Raw genomic sequence first — 23,729 nt, 5'->3', positions numbered from 1 at the left:
GTCTACAAATTGCTGGCTGATCAAGAAATAATTTTTCTAAAATTTTGAAATCTGAAAATATTCTTACCCTGAAAATGGGTAAAAAATTTATTTTTGACAAAAAATATTTAATCCGAAGCGCCCTTTGTGATTCCCTAGATCAGTGTCACTGATTGCGACAATTCAAGCTTATATTATCGGATTTATATCAACAATTGCGTTCCGAATGTTATATTCGTCTGAATATAAGTGAAGCACCAATTAAGTTGAATTTCATATATTTGCCCATCTTTGTACTTGCAACGTGTTGAATGTGAATTTTTTCTTTAGAAATACTTTCTACAGTAGCTTAGCTTTATTCTGCCAAGTCTACAAAATGCTGGCTGATCAAGAAATAATTTTTCTAAAATTTTGAAATCTGAAAATATTCTTACCCTGAAAATGGGTAAAAAATTTATTTTTGACAAAAAATATTTAATCCGAAGCGCCCTTTGTGATTCCCTAGATCAGTGTCACTGATTGCGACAATTCAAGCTTATATTATCGGATTTATATCAACAATTGCGTTCCGAATGTTATATTCGTCTGAATATAAGTGAAGCACCAATTAAGTTGAATTTCATATATTTGTCTATCTATGTACTTGCAACGTGTTGAATGTGAATTTTTACTTTAGAAATACTTTCTACAGTAGCTTAGCTTTATTCTGCCAAGTCTACAAATTGCTGGCTGATCAAGAAAAAATTTTCTAAAATTTTGAAATCTGAAAATATTCTTACCCTGAAAATGGGTAAAAAATTTATTTTTGACAAAAAATTTTTAATCCGAAGCGCCCTTTGTGATTCCCTAGATCAGTGTCACTGATTGCGACAATTCAAGCTTATATTATCGGATTTATATCAACAAATGCGTTCCGAATGTTATATTCGTCTGAATATAAGTGAAGCACCAATTAAGTTGAATTTCATATATTTGCCCATCTTTGTACTTGCAACGTGTTGAATGTGAATTTTTACTTTAGAAATACTTTCTACAGTAGCTTAGCTTCATTCTGCCAAGTCTACAAATTGCTGGCTGATCAAGAAAAAATTTTCTAAAATTTTGAAATCTGAAAATATTCTTACCCTGAAAATGGGTAAAAAATTTATTTTTGACAAAAAATATTTAACCCGAAGCGCCCTTTGTGATTCCCTAGATAATCTCACTGATTGCGATAATTCAAGCTTATATTATCGGATTTATATCAACAAATGCGTTCCGAATTTTATGTTCGTCTGAATATAAGTGAAGCACCAATTAAGTTGAATTTCATATATTTGCCCATCTTTGTACTTGCAACGTGTTGAATGTGAATTTTTACTTTAGAAATACTTTCTACAGTAGCTTAGCTTTATTCTGCCAAGTCTCCAAATTGCTGGCTGATCAAGAAATAAATTTTCTAAAATTTTGAAATCTGAAAATATTCTTACCCTGAAAATGGGTAAAAAATTTATTTTTGTCAAAAAATATTTAACCCGAAGCGCCCTTTGTGATTCCCTAGATCAGTCTCACTGATTGCGACAATTCAAGCTTATATTATCGGATTTATATCAACAATTGCGTTCCGAATGTTATATTCGTCTGAATATAATTGAGGCACCAATTAAGTTGAATTTCATATATTTGCCCATCTTTGTACTTGAAACGTGTTGAATGTGTATTTTTACTTTAGAAATACTTTCTACAGTAGCTTAGCTTTATTCTGTCACGTCTACAAATTGCTGGCTGATCAAGAAATAAATTTTCTAAAATTTTGAAATCTCAACTTGTGACGATCATTTTTTTTTATAAACCGAATTAAATGCGTAGTTCTCGTAATTATTGTTCCCACGAGTCATCGTAGAGTAATTTATGCCCTCGCGATCTGCATAAGTGCCGGTTTAGTTGGCAGTATTACCAGCGTCATTACCGTATTCAAATCCGGCGTCCTCTCTGCTTTTGATTCAGTCATAAAGCACTCGAGTGTTTTGTTTTGCCGGTTGTTTCAGCATGAGAAAGTTGGCGCGCAACTCGAGAGGCCCTTCGCAAAACAAAGGGACGCGCCATGAAATATGTTTTGCATATTGCACGCTGCTGAAGGGGTAATTGACATAAATAATCACTCCCGCCGGGGGGCGGTTCATTAAAATATATAGGGAGGGTGGCGGCAGCAGTTTATATATATTGTGTGTCAGCTCATTAAATACTTTAGTCGGCTCCACAAAGTGCCAAAAGATTCGTTTATCCGCCGCCCCTCGTTTTGTTCTAAATTACTTAAGTGTGATTTGAAGGCACGTGCTGCTGCTGCCAACTGTTTTTTACGGTTTTTGTCCGCTGCATATAAGCCGATTATGAATTTAATATCACACGAGCTGCTCTTTTACTCCCTTGGAATCAGCAAAAAAAAAATTAGAAAATGATATAAAAAAAATTAAACTTGATTTGGATAAATGCAAATTTCTATAGAATCTTTACCTCAATCATGCTCATGAATATTTACACAATTTAAATTTAATTTGGTTTGTTCTGTTAAAAAATCATAAAACCTACCGTCGCAATAAAAATTCACTCTCTGCACGAAAATTAATCTTTATGTCACATCTCTCTTTTTAGCAAACGCTCCTCATTAAACGCCGCGCTTGTTTGCATTGATTATACTCCTGTTTGGCTCATTGTTTATCTTCAAAGTCAATCTGACATATGAGCTTGCCGAAATAAATTTTCGTGCCGCCACTCGCTTCTGAAAATTAGGCTCCTATTAAGCGGCGGATTAAGCCATTTTTTGTGTGCAGATTTTAACGCTCTGTCACCCAAGGAGACGTGGCGTCCAGGGGGATCTCATGGCAAGGCATTTTATCGTACCTTCGCATCTCTCCCGCTCATTCTGTTCAACGACATCAGATTATAGGCAGCTTAATAGGCGACCTTTTTTGTGGAATCTGATATCTAAATCTTAATACAAATTATTTGTTCAGATGTAAAAACACTCAATTTAAGATATAATTGGCGAACACAGTGGACCTGTTACATAAAAATTTATTTATTTGAGAAAGTACTCTAATTTCAGAAAATCTATACTAGAAAATACACAAATTTACATTTTCTTTCAAAAATACCCTGAGAAATTTCGATTAAAAAAAGATGTTCCGGATGCAAAGTCGTATAATACGAGAAGTGCAGTGACCAACAACAATGACTATGACCTCTTTGTTGAAAGCACCTCATTAACCATAACATGTCAAAACCCTCTTATAATGGTTGCAAAAATATTTAATCATTTTCCAATTTTAATAAAAGAACTTCTTCCATGCAGAGATTTTATGAAAATTGTTATAAAGGTGTTGTATGATAACTTATTTTACGATCGGTTCGAGTTTTTCGGACATAATTTTAATTAGCATGTAATGACTTGACGTGTTCCACGGGCAACATTAACATGTTTTGGAGGTATTTTTGTGCTTGTTGATGACTGTAAATTTGTGCTCAAATGAATAAAACAATTATCTAATCTAATCTAATCTAATTGTAAGAAATAATTTTTCAGACTAAAAAAACGGCTCGATTTTAAACCTAACTATTTAGGATAAAATAAATTAACTTGGTAATTGTTTTGATAAAAAATATAATTACGTGAATTCAGCCAATCAGACCTCAAAAGGAATTAATAATTATTAAAAAACAAAGTAGCTTCTTATTTTAAAATAAAATCTATACTATCTATAGCTTTTAGATTAAGCGGCTTACGATTTCATTTGACTCTCAGGAACTGGCGTTGAATTAAAAAATATTTTTCGGATTTGTATTAATGATGCTTTTAGATGAACAAGATTTTGATATTATCGATTTAATTATTCAGTGTCTTTCTGTTGGTTCCGACCTTGTTTTGCAGGCGTTGATAAAAATAACCAAGTCGCAGTGGCACGTGCGTTAGTATCCACGAGCCTGGGCAACTTCTTCTGGGTGCGTGGACAATAAATTAGTTTGAGCGCCGAGAAATAGTGGCTTTTCGAACGAGCGTGTACCAGCATCTCTTGTTGACAGCACGCGCGATCAGAGAGCTGCTTCTGCAAATGCCCATCGATTAGTTACCGCGTCTGATATGCCTCGGCTTCTGGAGCATTTATTATTTTATCACGGTCGCGGGACCATTCATTGTGTGCGGATTCCGATTATTACGCGTTGAATTACTTTTCCAGGAGCATTTTTTTTCAAAAAGGTGCTTCATAAATTATAGCCACGGCTTCCAATCACCAGTCCGAGAGGGGCAAGACAATAAAATTAATAAATTGTAGCGCCGTCCACCGAGTTTTATAGAAAGGAGCGAAAATTTTATGCCCAATAAAAAGGAGAAATGCAATAAAAAGTGCGCATAAAATTTTAATATTTTAAATAAGTGGCGGTCGTTTTTTTTCCTTTTGCGTCATCAAGCTGTTTAGCGGTGCATCGCATTAGTATGGAAATAAAAAGAAAGCATTGTCGAAAAACGTGTCTTATTCTCTCCAAGCAATGCAAACGATTCCCTTTTCCGAGAAGCCAGCCAAGTTGTCACTCAAGTGACTCAAGCAAAAAATCCAACATTATCAAGAAGAAAAAACTAATTCATGAATGAGATAACTTTCAGCCTAGCCACAATAAACACCCATTATCAACATTATTTCTCATTCTTTGGTGAGTTTATAGGTCTGGTGTGTCCAGAGCAGCATCTCATTGAATATTTTTTCCAGACACGTTTCCAGCACGATATTAGTCTCTGTGTTTAGGCACCGCAAATTTAGAATTCGCGGAGCTCCTCATTGCGTGCAATAATCGTAAATCATCACTCGTGTTCTGCCGGAGTTTTAGAATTTAGAGAGGCAAACTCTGATTGCCCGGTAAGAAAGGCAAAGCCGCTTAACGCGCCAATTCATATTCATATGTTAATTCGTGAAAATTCAAACGATTTTCATGAATGAGCTTGAGGTATCTCATGAGACAAGTGATCTCATGAATAAAATTTTAATAAAGTATTTATTTCGCAGAAAAGTTGTTGCGTTAAATTAAAACGGGTAAACGGCTTAAAAATGACTTGCTTAATTTGACCATACTTTGCTGAGTTTGTATGAAATTTACTTCACAAGAAGACATTTGTAATCAAATTTTTTGATCTTACTTTGGAACTGTAAGAGATCAATTAAAACTAAAAAAAGCTTTAAATAAAATTAATAATAAATTATAAAAAGCATATAATTGCGTAAAAATTTGATCAAATAAACAAAATCATATTAATATTAATTAATATTCTTTTGATTTATTGCTAAAATTAATTATAAAAATTTGATCTATAATTATGAGTAAAAAAATTAATAAACAAATAGTAAATTATTTTTGTAAATCTTGTATGAAGGAAATCTGAAACGTTTTCATAGATTTTATAAACAGAAACCATAATAAATTTTTAAAGTCAATTGTCAATTTCATGTTTAATGTATTCTGAACTTACTCGTACATCGTTTTTACGCGAATAAGCAAATTTCTCATAAAGAATAATTAATTCTAAAAGCAAAAGAGCGACTTCAAAGAGTTGTGTTGAACAACAGAGGCGTCCAGTGTTTCTTTTTTTTACGCATTGCAATGATTTGGCAAATTAAGCGCGGCAAGAATAGTTAAGCAAGGCTAAACTGGTTGTAAGCGGACCAATGGAACTGAATACATTAAGTCGCTTTAATGAGCTGCTTGTTCAATCTTCTTTACGGACTCGGTAAGCAATTTTAATCAGCATGGATACAGAGGAGATTTGCAATTGAAGAAATTAATTTTAAAAGTACATTATTGGGCGAAGGATTTAACGAGAGCTTAATATTTTTAAATGATAATATACGAATAAATTGCTTCTAAAAATACTCAATATATCATCTCGCGGCACCACTTTTAATCACGGGGAGCCTTATTACTTAGTCTAAGCGCGCGAAAAACGCGGATTTAATTTATAGCCGGCAAATTATGCGCGCACGTAGGCTCTTTTTCAACCTTCAAAAAGCTGTCACACCCTTTCCAGCCTAATTAAGTTTTTGCCAGTTTGTTAAAATCGGTTATTTGGAAGTGACACCAGATGAGTTTCAAACTGGATTAGGCCTGCAAGGTCAGCGTGATGAGATTGAATAATAATATGAAAATCTCCAACGATCTCCAACTAGAATCTGCTGGAGCGAAAGAGACGAGAGAGCGGAATCAGTGCGAGAGCCGAGCTTCTGTTTGAAGAAGGGAATATAAAAAGGGCAGAGTTTTGGGGCGACATCATTACGTGTGTTGCACATCCGCAGTTGGTTGCGTTCCCAGCGCCGATCAAAGCGAGAGCAGGCGGCACACATAGACCTGTTCTTCTCAAACAATCGCAAACCAAGTGGAATAACGCATCGCCAAAAGCACCTCATCACACACGTTTCTAAAACACACACACACACAGAATAGAGCGAGAATCTCTTTGTGTGCAATCAATTTGTAAACGCACACACAGAGTCCAATTCAGCATTTGCACGGATGAGAGAAACATTATATATTTGTTCTTTGGATTTTGCACTATCAAAGTGGCCAATATTGACACCGATTAGTTTTTCAGAACTGAAAAATCAAAGAATTTTTACATTGAGCGTCAAAATCAAGATTTTTAAATCTCTTTTATCCATTTAATTAATTTGTTATTTGATTTTACAATTTGCAAAGCTCGTATAGATAAAAATTTATTTTCATAAATTTCATGGTGTCTCATATAGAATGAAAAATGAATTATAACATTAATTTTTGTAATCCCTCCTGGGAATTCCATCAGCGGTGAGGCCTGCTGAATTTCAAGCGCCGATAACACGGTGTTATTTTTAGCTTTTTTATGGTAAATTATTGCTTTATGGTGGTCAAGCCTTTGGAACGACCTGACACCTGCCCCCAAAGACTGCCCAACAATAAATATGCCCTCCTTCTGCAGGTAGCAGTTTTAAACAAGGATATTTTTTCTCTCAATATTTTATATGCATCGGTTCATCGAGGCGGCAGCGTCTCTTTTTACTTTTTATGTCGACGTTTTAGCAAACCTTTGCTACTTGTGACACCCTTTCTGCCCATTTTTTCAATTTTCGTATGGACTTGAGTAGATTATTAAACAATAAGAAATAAAACTCTTCGACCAATTAATTTAAAACAAAAGTGGTTTTAATTTTAATCTTTACTTGCCGATCTGGATAAACTTTTTAGCGCAGACGCCCAATTGATTTACGATTCGGATAAAAAAGAAAAACTTTCGAGGTGCTTCAGAACAACCTATACATTTTATTTGTACAATTATCAGAATAAATTTGACGCTCTTCGTGTCTATTTGCAAAGTCGTATATTACAGTGTGTAGAATATTAAAATGAGGCACAAGCCGTGCGTCGTTTTTTTGCAGAAATTATGCTGGTAGCTTTTAAAACTTCATTTTCCTGACGGTGCGCGCGGCGCGGCGGCAGCCACTAATTGAACAAAAAGGCTACGCAACGGTGCGTTCATTTTGTGTCTGAGGATGAAAAGAATTAAACGGCTCATTCCGCAGGTGTGGTCGCGCGTGGGCGGCCGCAGCGGAGAACCGTGTTGGCTGCCTCATGCCATTGGTGCCCAGTCGGTGTCCCTTTGGTGCCGGACGCGTGCCTCGCTCGTGGCCAGACAATAAGCGCGACTTGCCATTCTGCGGGTGGTTAACTCAGCAACCAGCCGCCGAGAATAGTACATAAAATTATACTACACATTTTCATAACTTTTTATGGTCATTGATGATGAACATTTATTGTTTAGAGAAAAATTCTCATTTTGCAAAACCATTCTTAAAAACTCAAAAGAACGATAACAAATGATTTTTTTATTATTAAAACGTGACAACCCGATTTGTGCCGATTTGATGAAAATGATCAAGCAAGTATAATTATACTCGTGTACCCCAGAAACAGGCAGAATTAACATTGTATAACTGCAAACGATATTTGCATATAAATTATCTTAGGACTTGTATTAATTCCTGGACTATATTTGAGACTTTTTACATACCTTTTGCATCCTGTAGCTTTTTGCAGAATTTTAACTTTTGAAATGTAACGTTTTGACACAATTTAAGTAATTACTAGATAAATAGCTGTTTTTGCGTGGAAAATAATTTTTAATTACGTAGATTTCTTCAATATACAATTAGAACTTAAGTCTAAAAATTCGCCTATTTCAAAATATGATTATAGAGTCATCTTTCACCAGATTAATTTTTAACTTTTTCATTTTAATCATGCCATTGAATAGCATCTCATTTGTTACACAAGTGAATTACATTAGTTGACGTTACCACTGTATATTCATTGAAGAGACACACGTATTTTTTAAACTATAATATAGGTAAGAGTTAAAAGATCTTAAACTATAATAGACGAAATTTAACAAAATTTATTTAAAAGGATGATTAATTCTTGAATATTTAAACAATAATTTATCTTTAATATTTAATGGCTTATAGACTTTAAAATAAACAATAACTCACTTAAAAATTACAATATATATTATAATAAGTTCAACATTATTATTAAATTTAATTTAAAGTTCAATACAATCCTTTTACAAGAGCTTTTTCTGTAATATAATATTAATTATTTTCTTTGAACACAAAATAGATCAGCTTTTAACATTTTTACCTTGTTCTTTTTTATGAATTTGAATATTTAAAAAATAAAAAATGTTCATACCAAAATAGCAAAAACTATTAGCATTCCTACATAAAACATTTAAATATATTTGCAGGATTCCCTGAAATATTTGTCAAAAATTTGTCTAGAGCTTGAGGTACAAAAAGAACCTACTAAAACATGTGCGAGATAATTGTTAGAGAAATTAATAACCTGAATGTAATTCACAGAATAACACTAATATACAAGCTCAAAAAAGGCTATTTACGAAAAAGTAAGAGCGTTGCGAACAATTAAGGTGGTCACGGAAACACAGTATACTCTGCTCAGGTGGCCGAGCGATTACGCTCAGGCATCCGCGGCACGTGCATTATCCAGGGCGCCATCTCGCATCTGCAGCAAATTTCGTGTCCAGCAAGACAGGAAGATGCGCATTTCTTTCGCATACAAATAATAAGAGTCGTCGAATAAATGAATTGGTGCATCGAGGCGACGCGGGCAGCTGCAGGGGACGCGCGCGGCACGGCGGCCGCGACCCTCGCGATCGCACCTCCAGATAAAACAATAACGCGCGCACGCAGTCCATATACACACGTGAGAGAGAAAAGCACTGGCGTTTTCCTCGCTTCTACTTTAATTCACTCCCATCGACTCGGCGTGTGAAAGATCAAACGGCGATGGCTTTTTGTATCAATCGTTAGTTTTGGGAAAATTATAGGAGATAACATTTGAAATTGATAATTGAGTAACCAAAAATTATCAACATCTACTTCCGAATCAGTTTTTGTTTAAATATTTATGTTGTTACTAAAAATTATCTAGTCAAAACAAAGTAAATGCTTAGGCCGGTTGTATGGGTTTTTTTAAAAAGTTAAGCAATTTGTTTTAAATATCTTGTATTTGTGTGTTAATAATTAGGTAAAAATTTATTTTTATTTAAAGAAATCTTCATTAGCTAAAGACAAATTATAACATATTATTATTATATTATAAGCATATTATAATATTATGCAGTACTTGAATAGTTTCTACTGAATAAACAGGAATTATATATACTTTTTTATGAATAAAAAACTTTTGCAAAACAAATTTATTTTAACGTATGAATTAAAAAACTTAGCAAGAAAACCAATGCTTGGAAAACGAACGGAAACTGGAATACAAAACAATATACGAAAAAAATTAAACACACTGTAACAAATTAACAAAATCCTGTCAAAGTGAATTTAATTAATTGTATCAATTTATTTTCAGAAAAAAATATTATCAAACTCACAAAGCGAAAGATGAAAAACGGCAAATGGGCGTTGGTATCGTTATGTTGTTTATGAGCGTCACGCGCGCCGCCGTGGTTTGGCTGTTTTTTTTCTTCTTCTTCATAGTCCGAATCTGGAAATAGCAACCAGGAAAGTCTGACGAAAAATCAACAGCTACCCCCCAAACCATATCAAATGTTGACTCGTAAAAATGCCACGTGTGACCATGACTTTAGTAGATCTGAATTAAATTCAAGGTAACATTGTGGATTAGATGCGTTCCGCGGGAGACAGGCGGGGGGAGAAAAATGTACCAAGCCGCCTAATTACATTGAACGCCAAATTAATTCCGCGCGCTCTGTTCTCCGAGTTGAGACAAAAACGAATACATTCTTATTTCACAGTCCACGCGTCTGGACGAACGGCGAAGAATATATGTTTCACCTGCACATTAATGAGCCCGCAGGATTTCAAAAATCTAGTTTATAATAATTTGAATAGTCTCGGAGTCGGCAGTACTTTGAAAACCTGTTGACCCGTGCCTGCTGAAGAGCACGGGACGCTTTAATTTGTCGCAAGCCGCGCGAGCGCGGGAAATCGAAGGAGCATAAAAAAAGGGTTGATGTGACGCTGCCTTTGTTCTATGCTGGTCGCCGCATTAAGTCAATATTGTTTTTATAAAGTTTTGTGTTGGGGGATGAGAGATTAATTAACCACATAATTTTTAAGTCAATACCTGCTGGAAATAAGCAGGTCCCCCTTCTAAAATTAGATCAGAAGTTGTGTATCATATTTCAGTCTGGAATAAAAGCGATTAAAGTTGTGGGAAAAGCAAACTTTGACTTAAAATACTGTCATACCATCAAAGTATGCGATGAATTTAATATGCATCTTTGGTTGCTTTTAAAATATCAAGTGTATTACAAGAAATGTTTTACTACATCTCTTGATTTATTGATTAGGAAGAATCACAGTGAAATATTTTTTGTGTTTTATTGAAGTACATGCAACTTATAAGTAACTAGCACATTTCATCATCTTTTATGCGCTAATTTTAATAATTTCAGGGCAGAAAACAGTTAAATGCCATAAATATTTGTAAAAAACTTATTTTCTATTCTTCAACGCAAGAGCCTTGAAAAAATTATCTAGCTATCTCAAAAAGTTGCAAGGAAATTTAAAGTAAAATATTTGTAAGCCACAATAATATTTGACAAGCTATTAGTTAAATGAAATTAATCAAGATTCCCTTCTTTTTGTGTGAATAAAAAGTCATTTTTCCTTCGCAATGCATCGCGCCGAAAAAGCTTTTCTATCCTTATCACCGAGCCCGAATCTAAAAAAGTATATAAAAAGTTTTTCTTTCGGGGTACTTAATTCACGAGACCAGGCCCGCATGAGTTGTGCGCCGTGTGTCATCGTCGAGCTCTTTTGGCGCGCACACACAAAACTCACCCTGCGCGCCTGAAATCCGACAGGGCGAACCCCCTGTGCAGCTTTCTCTCTTGGCGGCATGAGAATTGCTCTGAAAAAGACTTTTCCTTCTATACGTAGTTTAATGTGGCATAAATTAATTAATTGATTGAGAGCCGCACAATGTGCCACCATCACTCCCCATGCTTACTCAATTGCGCGCAGACTGCGCGTAGCGATAAATTTAGACAAGTGATGTGTTAAATAAAGTGTGCCTTTGTGGTTTGCAAGAGAAGATCTTCTTTTAACACTTATATTCCACAATTAATTAAGAAGTTTTGATTATTTTTTCTTTTAAAAAAAAATATCTCTACTATAATTTTAATCCATGTGTTTATAGCGCGTCCAGTATCTATTTGGACGTCTATATAGAGAAGCATGCGCGCACGTTTGATAGCTTTTTCACACAACATTAGTTCTATACTTACTCTCTGGTAAAAAAAAAAAATAACATACGGCTGCTCTTACTGAGAAACCGGTCCTTTTAGTACACTAAAGTTTTCCATTCCAATATTTTGCAGAGCCCAATGAGTATCTGCTCAAAATCTTATTAAGCTGGTTTTATGCCACTTAGCCGGCAGCCAATAATTATAACTCACTTATTCAATTAATATGTTTGGCATGTGAATTTACTCTACTTTTTATTTCCCCTGTAAAATGAATACTAATTCTAAGCTTTAGCCGATTCTGCTTAAAAATCTTAAGTTATGCAACACGTTGGACACGTTGGTGGAAAAGATTGCATACCCTCGCCCCTCTCCAGCAACTTTTATGGATCAAAATGCGTACTTAAAACCGGAACAGAGCGTGTTCTGAACAAATATCATCATTATTTTGACCATTAAAAGAGAAAGAGATCAATCAACACACAAAAATTAAAATTAAAAACGTTTTGCCACTATACAAGATTTACTTTATGAAATAATCATATTAATTATCATTAATTATATAATTACACAACAGCGAACGTGGATGCGTTTAAACAAAACATCCACTTTTATGTAAATTATAAACAGAATCAATAAAAACTGTTGAAAATTTCACATGATTTCAACCTGAATAAAAAATAAAATTATTTATTTAATCAACTTTAAGGGAAATTTGGTTATTTTAACCAAACTTAACAGCAGCTTTACAGAAAACTGTTGGGTAAGATTATAAAGAGGTCAATGTAAAATTTAAAAAAATTACTTTGAATTTTCTCCATTTTTTTATGCCTTAAATTAATTCATCAAACACAAAAAGAATTAGCATATTAATTTTTTTCTAGATCAGGTTCCAGTTTCGACGTTAAATAATTTAATTTACAATTTAATTTATTCAATTTCTACCAACCCTATAATAATAATACATTTTTGATTACACACCATGAAAAAAGTGCGCACCTAAACGTGTTATTATCGGTTCAATTGTGGGCCGTACGTGCGCAAAGCGAGAGGCTGAATTGCGCGCGCGGTGCATGCGTGTTCGCCGCGCTTTCCTAATTGAAAGAAGCCAAAAGGTAAGCGAAGGTGTAAACAGCGTAAGCCGCTAATAGAGAAAAACAAACAGAGGCGGAGCTTTGAAGCGGCATTGGTCGCGCGCCTCTCGGGGGCGTGGAGCGGAGGCAGCAGCCCCGGCGGCGGCGGCCGATCTTGCGGTAGTCAAACGCTCAGCGTCCACCGAGCAGCAACAGGGTGCGGCGCAGCTCTCCGCAGCATCCCTCGACCCGGCGCTGAACCCACGACACCAGGAACACCCTGCAGGGACTAACTCAAGACATGGTCATCCTGTAAGTATTACCATTTTCATCCGCTTAGAAAAAATTCTAATTTGAATTTCAGTGAAAAAATTTCATTTTGTGTGATATTTTATTCTCAAAACTTATTGTTCTTCCACCAATATTTATTTTTCTTGTGTTTTTTTTCTGAGCCGTTTTGTTGTTGAAAGAGAAATGTATTTTTTGGTCGCTTTCATAACGCACCGCGGTGATAACAACTTCCGGTCTACACTTTCATCACCTTTTTTATCAAAATTTTTTACCTTGCTTTATTCTTCATAAAGACTTTCTTGGTTTATTTTAAATTTTATTGAGAACGCACGCTCGTAAGCAAAGTTAGTCCGGTTAATGTATCAAATTGATGGGATAAATAATAATTTTGAAACGCATACAGTAATTTTGATGAGGAAGGAAATTGCGGTGAAAATATGATCTTGACTTCAAAAGTGCACGAAATAAGTGACCTGAGGCTTAATTGAGTTGTGTTAACAATCGTTGTCATTGCTATTTTTTTTTAATGATTCTAAATATAAAAAAATGACAGATTTTTATCGAATTTAATACCAAAACATGTATTGTTTATAGGATTATTGAAAAAAAAATTTAAATTATTATATAGTCTATTTCTTCCTATAAAAAGCTATATGAATTATTAATTGCAGAAATGTTACACTTTACTTTAATCTACAATTTAATTGTTCAATTAAGATCTTATCTTGAATAAATGAATCAATCAGAGCCATTCTCACTTTGCATTCATTTTTCTTAGACGATCTACTTTTTTAAGCCGCAATAAATAAAAAGTCAGATCCAATTTGAATAATCCTTTTGACAAGCAAGACCAAATGAAAAGCACTTCTGGGAGGGTTTCAATCTTTTTTTGTGTACAAATTAATATCATAAAGAATGACAATTTTTTTTTTCAAACCGAAGGGATTTTCCACAGTCGTGCTATTAATATCTTTTTCTTTCGAACCGGCTGACTTCTTTACGCGGCCGTTGATCACAGCAGCAGGTAGCGTGAGAAAGCAACAAGGACATCTTTTCTTTAAACAGCACAACACACAGGTGGAATGAGAGATAAATCTGTTAGTGTGCCGACGTGTGCGGATTTGGATTTATTGGCCTATCAACCTCAATTAATTTTAATCCATAAGTGTGAAAAAGAGATGGAGAGAATAACCTATAAAAATACACTCATTTGGTTGAAGATTATAAAATCCGTCAGTTTTTATCCCATAATAGCAAATAAAATAAAGAGGAGAATTTTTTGAAAAATGATTTATTCGTTCCGCCTAGAGCGCTTTTTTTATTGTTGCACCAATAATACAGCTTATATTTTTTTTGAAAATCACATAAAAAGTCAATGATTTTTTGTTTTTATAGCTACTTTTATTCAAGATGAAATCATCATGATTTGAGTAAGAATCAAATAAATCCTTCTTCTTTGAATTGATCATTTGCAAATCTCGTCTTTTGATCGATCAGAAATTTTTTATAAATTACAAGCTATTTAGTTGGTTCTGACCATATTTGTTAAGATTTCATGGAAAATATCCAGTATGTATATAAATGTAGACCACTTTAAATGAATCATTCATTATTCTTTATATTCATATTTATTTTACTAAACGTACTTTTTGCCGAGTATGGAAGCCAAATCACAAAATTTTTAATAGGGGATTTTATAATTTCATATATTATAAAAATAATTTAAAACTAATAAAAATAATAAAAGCAATTAAAATTTTGTACTGAACGACCATAAGGAGAATTAAAATTCATTTACAAAAAGTTTTATCTATAAAATTATCAGGTCGCATAAAAAAAGTGACTGTTGCCTAGCGCTAATTTTGCTTGGCGAGCAAATTTTGATCTACGCGGTTTTAGCGATGGTCGTTTAAAAATCAGCATAAATACGATTCGAAACGGGACCAAAAGGAAAAGCGCGATGTTTTCCAAGCAATCAGTGTCCGGGATATTTACATCGGCTAAATTATTGCACCTCGAACGGCTCATATTTCTTAGCTCCAACCTGATTCCAAAGCGTAATTTACGACGCGGGGCGCTCTTTTATGCGGCAATAAAAGACGAGCGCTGCTGCCCAGTGATTGAATTGCTACCGATCCGCAGAGAAGATCTTCTTTAATAAAAAGCCCAACACTCTCCGCGCTGAATTATTATTTACAACTGGCCGGCTAATTATTTCGAATTTGTACGCAGTAAACACAGCGATCTGTTTGCTCTCTTTCGAATCAACGCGAATCTCGCCCTGACCGTAAATTCAACAAAATAAATGAGACACATTTATCAGCTAACACGTCCAATTTCTCAAGGGTTTGGCGCCGCTCATGTTAATTTATGGATGGCACTTTGATGAAAATGTGTTTCAAAAAATATATCCCTGAAAAGTTTTGACGCAGTTTATTTATGACACACTTTCCTGGTTCATTGATCACGTATTTAAAATATGTCACGATTTGGTCTGTAAAGCAATTCGAACTAAAAGAAATAAAATTAATTTTAAATATAAAAACAATAATCAAAACGTTACAAAGAAATATGATTAAAGAAAGCAAATTCTGACTATATAACAAAAATCTTTTTTAATTGATTGGTAATAAAAAAATATTGATTTTAGCTTCAACCAATTTATAATAATTATATATGTCTAATTTTTAAAATTTCTTGCTTGATGCTTTATAAAATCTTGTTTTAAATTTTTATTAGTTGAATTAAATATCAATATAATAAAGTTATTTGAGTTATATTGCAATATTAAAAGTAATGAAGCTGAGAGACGTGAACGCGTGGAGTGAAGGAGTATTAATGTTGCCTTCAATGGAGCTCACAATCAGTGGAAAGAATCTCTGCTCCTAGTTCCTAGTCTGCCGCTAAACGACGAGATTAAAATATATTACGACAGATTCGGCGGTGCCTTTCTCGGGTATAAAGCTAAAATTATGATAAACATCAGCAGCCACCGCGGCAGAACGGTGCTTGCCCACTTTAAATACTACGTTTTATACACGTGGACTTTCTACGTGCTCCACTGTAGGAGATTCTCCACAAATTTATGGCTTAATTAATTCATAAATCTCCGTGTCTCCGATTAATTACTTCTCCGAGGTATTTCCCACCGCTCATTTGCATGGGGAATGCGTTAGAAACTCTGAAAAATTATATCGCTTCTTTGGCGAGCCGCCTGCGTTGACACACAAAAATAAAAAAAAGCTCCGGTGTAAAAATTAAAGGTACGGATGATTATATGTATTTTTAAGAATTATTAGAAAATTGCACAGCTGATAGACTCGTCGAAGAAGAGATCGGAATCTCAATTTACAGGTGTCAAAAATTTATGGCGTGATTCGCCTGAGGATGTAATCCTATTTTACGTTTTTAGGCAAATAAATCTTGAGAGCAGTTTTTATATAATATGAAAATCATAAAATCTCAAATTTTTCGCATAGCGAAACGGAAACTTTAAAAAATCCATAACTGTCAAAATCAAATGGACGAAAATATCATTTCAGACTCAGCGGCGTGCGCAATAAAATTAATACGCATATTCGGCGTTTCAAATTAAAAATTTTCATTCACCTCTTTTTACGAGCAATAAAATTTTTACGAGATCTGATGTTAAACGAGTCCGCAAACTTTTGCATTCACATATGCTTTTTTTATTTTCTTGCCGAAAAAGTAATTAATAAATAAGCCGCAAATTGTATAAGTTGTGTAATTTTGCTAACAAGACGCGCGCGGTTTAATTGCAGGCGCGACGCGGGCTCCCCGGCCATGAGTGCAGCTCCACCATGTGGTCGGCAAACAGGTCCATTGACACCGGCCAGACAGTTTGACTGGGATATTAACGACACCAGCGTGCCCAGGGTAGGTATCTCGACTGCTTTTTAATTGTGAATCCGTGCACGCGCGGCAAACAAGAATTCATGCGGCGATCCATTAATTAAGTGTTATAAGCGCCACGAATTCCCGTGAATTTCGCCGCCAAACTAACTTTGACACAAATTGCTTCAAACCTTTGGAGAACCAAATTTATCTGATTAATTCCTGTCCAATTAAACACTATAAGTTTCTATATATTCGAGGTTTTCCCGGATCATTTTTAAATGTTCCAGACAAACTTGAATAAAATTAAAAATTGTTCATTTTTGATGGAACTTTTACAATTGTGTCAGTAACAACACTAAATTTATTGAAATTAATTATTTTAAAAGTTTGAAACTTTTTTTGATTGGAGATTTTTGTTCCGATTACCAACAGGTTAGTCGGTTTGACGAATTTTGCGAGTGGGCCAACGACCATTGTCAATTTGTTTACTCGCCAGACAGCGAGGAGGCAAAGAGACACGCGTCTGGCTGGGCGATGCGCAACACCAACAACCACAACGTCAACATCTTGAAGAAGTCATGCCTAGGGGTGCTCGTCTGCTCGAGGGGTGAGCAGTGCGTGCTGGCCAACGGCGACACGGTGCACCTTCGACCGGCGATTTGCGACAAGGCTCGGAAAAAGCAGCAAGGTATGTAACAAGAAAATACGAAAGGCCTTAAAACTTTTGGAATTTATTCTGGAATTTTCCTCACAACTTATCATCAACACCTTGCATTTTATGGACGACGGCGGGGTACTTTTTTTTTATAAAAAAGCTATTTGTACTTTTTAAAGAGATAACCGGGCTAAACAAATTATTTTCTGTGTTTCAAAACTTTTTTTCTTGAATTATTTTTTTATTCAGCATCTTCATTTATTATAGCTGCTGTAGACGGAGCTAATATATTTCATTTTTTACGAACAAATCATTTTTTTATTCTGAAAGTTTTTCCATATATTTGACAGAAAAAAACCCGCTTTTATATCAGTTGTCAGTTTTATCATATAGGGTTCTATGTATTTTTCTTTCAAAACGTGCATTTGTTTTTGTTATCTTTCGGCCGAGGCAGTAGTTAAATGCGTCTGAAATAATTAGAAGTAAGAAAATTGTTAAAAGAGTAGCCGTGTGAAAGTTGATAAGAAAAACTCGCCATAGAAGCATATTAAGCATTGGAGAGGAAACATATTATATGATTGCCGCCGCTCTTTTAATTGGTGCACGTGCGTTTGTGTCTCGCACTTACACGTGTGCTTTTTTGAGAACTGAAATTTCGTTGGGTGCCAACGTTATCATCGCCTTTGTTTCCTACAGGTAAGCCCTGCCCGAACCGCAACTGCAACGGCCGGTTAGTCATTCAGCCCTGCCACGGCCACTGCGGATATCCGGTCACTCACTTCTGGAGACACACCGAGTACGCCATATACTTCCAGGTGAGCACTAATTTTCTTAATTTGTCCAATATACTTAATTAAGTATTGGCCAATTTACTAATTGGAATCATTTTTTTATCCAAGATCCAATTAAAATAAGGCCTGAAAAATCATTTTTATTTTATTGGTTCAAAACCTATAAAAATACCAAAGGTGCTATTTTTGGGTAAATTTATCTCGATGACAATACACCTGCCTGTTAATTAATAAATCTTATCAATTATGGGATTATGAACACTATTTAACCCCGTCAACCCGCATATCTAGATTTTACAGCTTTTCTCCCTCATTCATTCATACTCTGCAGCATAATAGGTTTTCAGCAGAAAAACCGCGGCTCTCTTTCTACCCTCGAATTTTTTCAAAACGTGTATGTCAACTTCAAATGCATGCGCGTCGGTCGTTTTCCTCCAAATTTATCTGGCTGTTAGACCAAATCAGCCGAGTTGGGCAATTAATTTGAGCGAGTCTCTTGTGCCCGCAGGCGAAGGGACGACACGACCACCCGCGACCTGAAGCGAAGTCAACCTCGGAGGCGCGACGTAGCCAGGTTAACGGCAAACGGGTGCGTGGCATTGCGATGCTGCTCGCCGGCAGAGACTCAAAGGTGAGTTGGAGAGAGAGAAAAAAATCAACATCCCCCCAATTAACTGCAACCCTTTCCCCGCTGTGAATTTATTGCCCATGATCTGTCAGCGCTACAAAATCAAAGGGTAAATATTTAGGTGGTGCGTTTTTTTCAGCTCGGGCGGCTTTGGTGGCCGGGCAGTTATAAATTAACCGGTTGATTACGGATTAAAACCAGAGAACTCTATTATTAGTTTCTTAATGGTAATTGCGGCTCTAGAGATGTCATTCCGAATATCAAAATTATTAATTTTCTCTTATCGCACTGTCTAATTACTTTGATAACGAAATACCGTATTTAGAAATACTTGAAGTAGGTCATCAACATTTTTTAATTATTTCTTGGACTTTCCTGTTTAGGTAATTTTGAAGCGAAAGTTGGCTTCGCTTTTGATAAAAAAAAAATGTCTTTTTAAATTATGGAAATTATTTAAACTAAATTTTCGTTTTTTTTTTTCATTTTGTCCAAACATATTTTCTGCTTTAATCTACAAATAACGATAATTAATGATACATTATTCTCAACAGACGTGCTATTTTTTTTTATTAATTTTTATACAAAAGTTATTACTAGTAATATTAATATTACTCTGATATGAGCAGAAATAAACAACAATTCACATATTATACCATTTTATTTAAAATAGGAAATTTTCGTAACATATTGCATGGTATCGATGGAAGAAGCGATTAGTTTTTAAATATAACTTTTAAAAATAATGCACCAAATAAATTTTCTATCAATTCAATTTAATTAATTCTAAAAAAGCTTTTATTTCCATCTTCGCAGTGTCATTTTTTATAACTTCTGTAAGACTGGTGGCACTGAACGCACTGCTCAACTTTCCCTTTCATGAAGGCTAATAATGTTATTAGTCCTACTCACGGGCTTAAACATAAATAAACTTCTGTATAATACTTGCGAGTATTATCAAACCGAAGAAGGCAGAAAAGAAGCGACGACTCCGCGGCTGCCGGCGCGTACATAATTTCGTTATTTATGCAGCGTGGAAAGGTTTATGGAGTTGAAGAGAGAAGTGCGCTTGGAAAAAGTTTTTTTATTTTTAAATGCATAACGAAAAGGAGTTGCTGCAAAGGAGTTCTCCTCATTCACTCGCGCCGAGCATCTTTAATCCGGCAATTAAAATATCAGCGTCATAATTTACAGCATTCCGCCGTGAGGAGATTTAATAATAAATTTACTTTATAGGTGATGTTTTTGTTGCTTCGGTTGCGCAGATAGAGATATCATCTCCTTACCCGCGGTCGAGTTATTTACTTTTCAACCTCCTTAGCCGCTAAAATTTATTTAAATTATAACATGTGTTTGCTTTTTCTACCTCTCTCTCTTCTCCGATATGGAAAGTACGTTTGATAAAGAAAAAACTTTATAATTATAAGCCATCCACAATCGTCCGCGCACAGCAATTAAACGATGCGAAGCGCATCATTCATTTTTAATTCGATTCCCTGAGCTCCTGAATTGCCCGGGCTGGGCAGAGCATGTGCAAGAGTTAGCGCAAAAGTAATAATTAGGACGGCGCTCCATCATTTCGCATTGACAAGCAATCGCCACTTTGATTGGGGCTGATAAATTATATAATCGGAACAACTTAACTGGATTTATTTAAATTGAAGGGCCAATCTCTAGAACGAGATTTGTGCTCTGGCTATATTGGGGCCATTCAGGCGATCTCATATTATTTTAAATTGGATTGTGTCACAGAGAATTAAATATTTAATAACGAATCTAGCTTTTATGTAACTTTATTAAATAACGGAAAAATTATATATTTTTATTGAAGAAAAAAAAATAAAGGCAGCTGTTTTCTTTGAAAAATTTTTCCTTTCCCTTGAATCATCCCATGTCAGATTAAAGAAGAATAAAACGTTGTAAAACAAATTCTCCCCTACTTTGCCGACACACGAAAGCCTCATATTAAAATGCTCAATGCGATTTTCGTCTCTTGTTTCAGCTGGTGAAGAGAGAAAATGTAAGCCGCGATTTGGATTTGACGCCCTCCTACATGTGTCCTGAACAGCCTCCTCCGCTGATTCCCGACTCCGATAAAGGTAAACGAACGTTTTATATTAGCGACGATTTTTTAGAGAGCCCCTGGTATTTTATGAAAGTTGGTTTTTAATCGTTATATTATGAATTTAGAATAAAAGTTTATAATATAAATGATTTATGAATGTCAATTAGTCCTGTCACTCCTGGTCTATAATATTTTTGAGTTCTGTTAAGCCATTGAAAATAAATCACCGACGAACCAATAAGTTACTAACATTTAAAAAAAAAATTGAAATAACTTTTGCAACAAATAACTTTTTTTTTATGGAGCATTAAGATGTGCGCATTTTTTTAATTGAAACGGTCCTCATTTCATGCAGTAGGCGCTTACGTATTATATATACAGTCAAAATTATACTGACGCAGAAAAACATGTTCGGGACCGTGTCTTTTTTCTCAAAGAAGACTCTAGAGTGGACATTTGAAGGCTGCGCGAGTCTCCACAAACATTCAAATAAATCTTTTTTATTCAAGCGAACTCTTCACAATTAGTACAGCCGCACAGTATAAGGAGTACATCAGATAATTTAACTACCGTTTAAAATAATTTCTGCCTCTCCGTTGAACATACGCAGTAAACAGGAGCATAAATAAACATAAAAATTAAACCGGAATCTCTTTCAAAAGATGGGCACCTTGGAGAGCCGCTTGAAAATTTATTACATTTTTATATTTACCGTGTCGCGCATCCTTAATTAAATATTCTAATGGGTCCAATATTATCCCTTCTCTCCTTCTGCGACGCCGATCTGCTGTAATTTAAAACTGGCTGCTTCATCGCTCTAGCCACGGAATGCATAATTAATTAATTGCGTACGCACACACAGATCATTATCGTGCATGTTTTGGCACCTGAAACCATCAATTAGCCAAATGGTCAGTCGCTTCGCTTGCATTCGCAGCGTGAAATGGACTTTTGGATTAATTTCCCCTCGCTGCGCCAAATTAGAGCGAGATTGCTTAAATATTCATAAGATAGCAGCGCCGCGCTTCATTTGACTTGCTGGTTTGAAAAAAAATATTTCTCCTCTGTCAAGTCCTCCGCAGAGATTTTTCAACCTGTCCCCAATGATATAATAAAATATTAAATCCGTTTCGCTCCGATTCCAGGGTCTGCCTTCAGCAATTCGACCTGCTCGTGTCCACCCTTTGAGTGCATCTGCACGCCGGTCCACGCGCCGCAACCCCATCTCTCCTACCACCACCACCTCCAGCAACACCAGCAGAACCATTCGGCCGGCGACTTCTGGTCGCCCGAACAACCCCAGCAACCCCCTAGTCACCACCCGCCACCGATGGACGTGCCCAACACCGGCTTCTACCCTGCCGCGCCCATGGACTACCCCTGCGCCTACGACGGCAACAGCAACGTCCTGCAGCACCCCTACGAGTACCCCCCGGTCGTGGAAAACGACGCGTTCGGGCAAATCTTCCAGACGGAAACGCCGATCCGGCCTGATTGCGGCAGTCTTTTGCCGGCGCCCAACGAGATGTACGAGCAGCAGTCGGGCCCTGCAAACACTCCCCCCACCTTCACTGAACTCGGGGAGGTCAAGTCTGAGTTCCAGCAGGGTTGGAGCAATCCTTACGAGAGACACTACAGAGGTGGTGGTTTCTACGAGCAGCGGCCCGAGGAGCCGATGATGATGTCCGAGGAGGACGACTCGCTGGCGACGGTGCCGTGCGAGGAGGCGCGCATGATGCCCCAGTATGTGATCCACCAGGAGCCCCTCAGGCACCACCTGCCCGCGTCTGCCGACGCGGCGGTGGCCATGGTGGGCTGCATCAACTACGAATCTCTTGTGGGTGACCACTTCAGCTTCCACGAATCCATCAACAGACATCTGCACCACTGATCGCAGTTTATTCCAAACTTTTACCATTCCTGAACTCAAAGAGTTCCAAAATCTCAAGTTATTAATATGTATAAGCGCGTTGTCAGAGGAAGTTTTATTGATGGGAAATGTGTACAAGTATCTGATGGGAACCCTGTGAATCTCTTTAAATGTGTACATTCAATGTTCCAATAAAAGCAAAATACTTATATTGCAATGAAAATGCTCTTTTTATAACTATCGTGGTTGCTGTTTTGCGTATTTTTTTTTTGTTTAAATGAGATTATATAATATTTGGCTTTTTTCAAATATGTTATGATTTAGTTTACGAATCTCGAGAGAATGTGTCCATCCAGATTTTAGGTTAGGTAGTGTATATCTCGTCATTGAAAGCTCAGAGATTAACTTTGAAATACAGTTCTTTTATGCATGTTAAAAATGTATGAATTGCGAGTTGAAATTTACATTCCGCACAATATTGTTATGAAAATATATGCACATTGCGCAGAGTAGAATCTCAGACTACAAGTTAAACACTATTATTGTCGGTCGATGTATGTGTTGGCGCTCCATTAAAATGTTTTGTGTGTAAAAAAAAATGTGAATATCATGCCATGGTACGATTATTTTGATTTTTGTAAAAATGCAATAAATCCGTATGAGACATGACTAATAGTAAGAACAAATGGAATGCTTTTCATTTAATCTACATTTAAGCTCCA

The 23,729-nt window shown here is 35.8% G+C and overlaps 1 protein-coding gene across 1 annotated transcript; it reads left to right on the top strand.

Moving 5' to 3' along the window:
- Positions 1-12,627: 12,627 nt before the first annotated feature.
- On the top strand, positions 12,628-23,685 carry LOC132195220 (chorion-specific transcription factor GCMa-like). Its single transcript, XM_059617065.1, has 7 exons — positions 12,628-13,164; positions 16,926-17,040; positions 17,434-17,689; positions 18,353-18,471; positions 18,956-19,078; positions 21,075-21,171; positions 22,283-23,685. Exons 1-7 carry the CDS (start codon positions 13,154-13,156, stop codon positions 23,026-23,028), a joined length of 1,467 nt encoding a protein of 488 aa, XP_059473048.1. The 5' UTR covers positions 12,628-13,153; the 3' UTR covers positions 23,029-23,685.
- Positions 23,686-23,729: the final 44 nt, after the last annotated feature.

The sequence above is a fragment of the Neocloeon triangulifer genome, unplaced genomic scaffold (genome assembly GCF_031216515.1).
Source record: "Neocloeon triangulifer isolate White Clay Creek 2 clone unplaced genomic scaffold, ASM3121651v1 ptg000009l, whole genome shotgun sequence".
Lineage (NCBI taxonomy): Eukaryota > Metazoa > Arthropoda > Insecta > Ephemeroptera > Baetidae > Neocloeon > Neocloeon triangulifer.
This window is presented reverse-complemented; position numbering and strand designations above follow the sequence as displayed.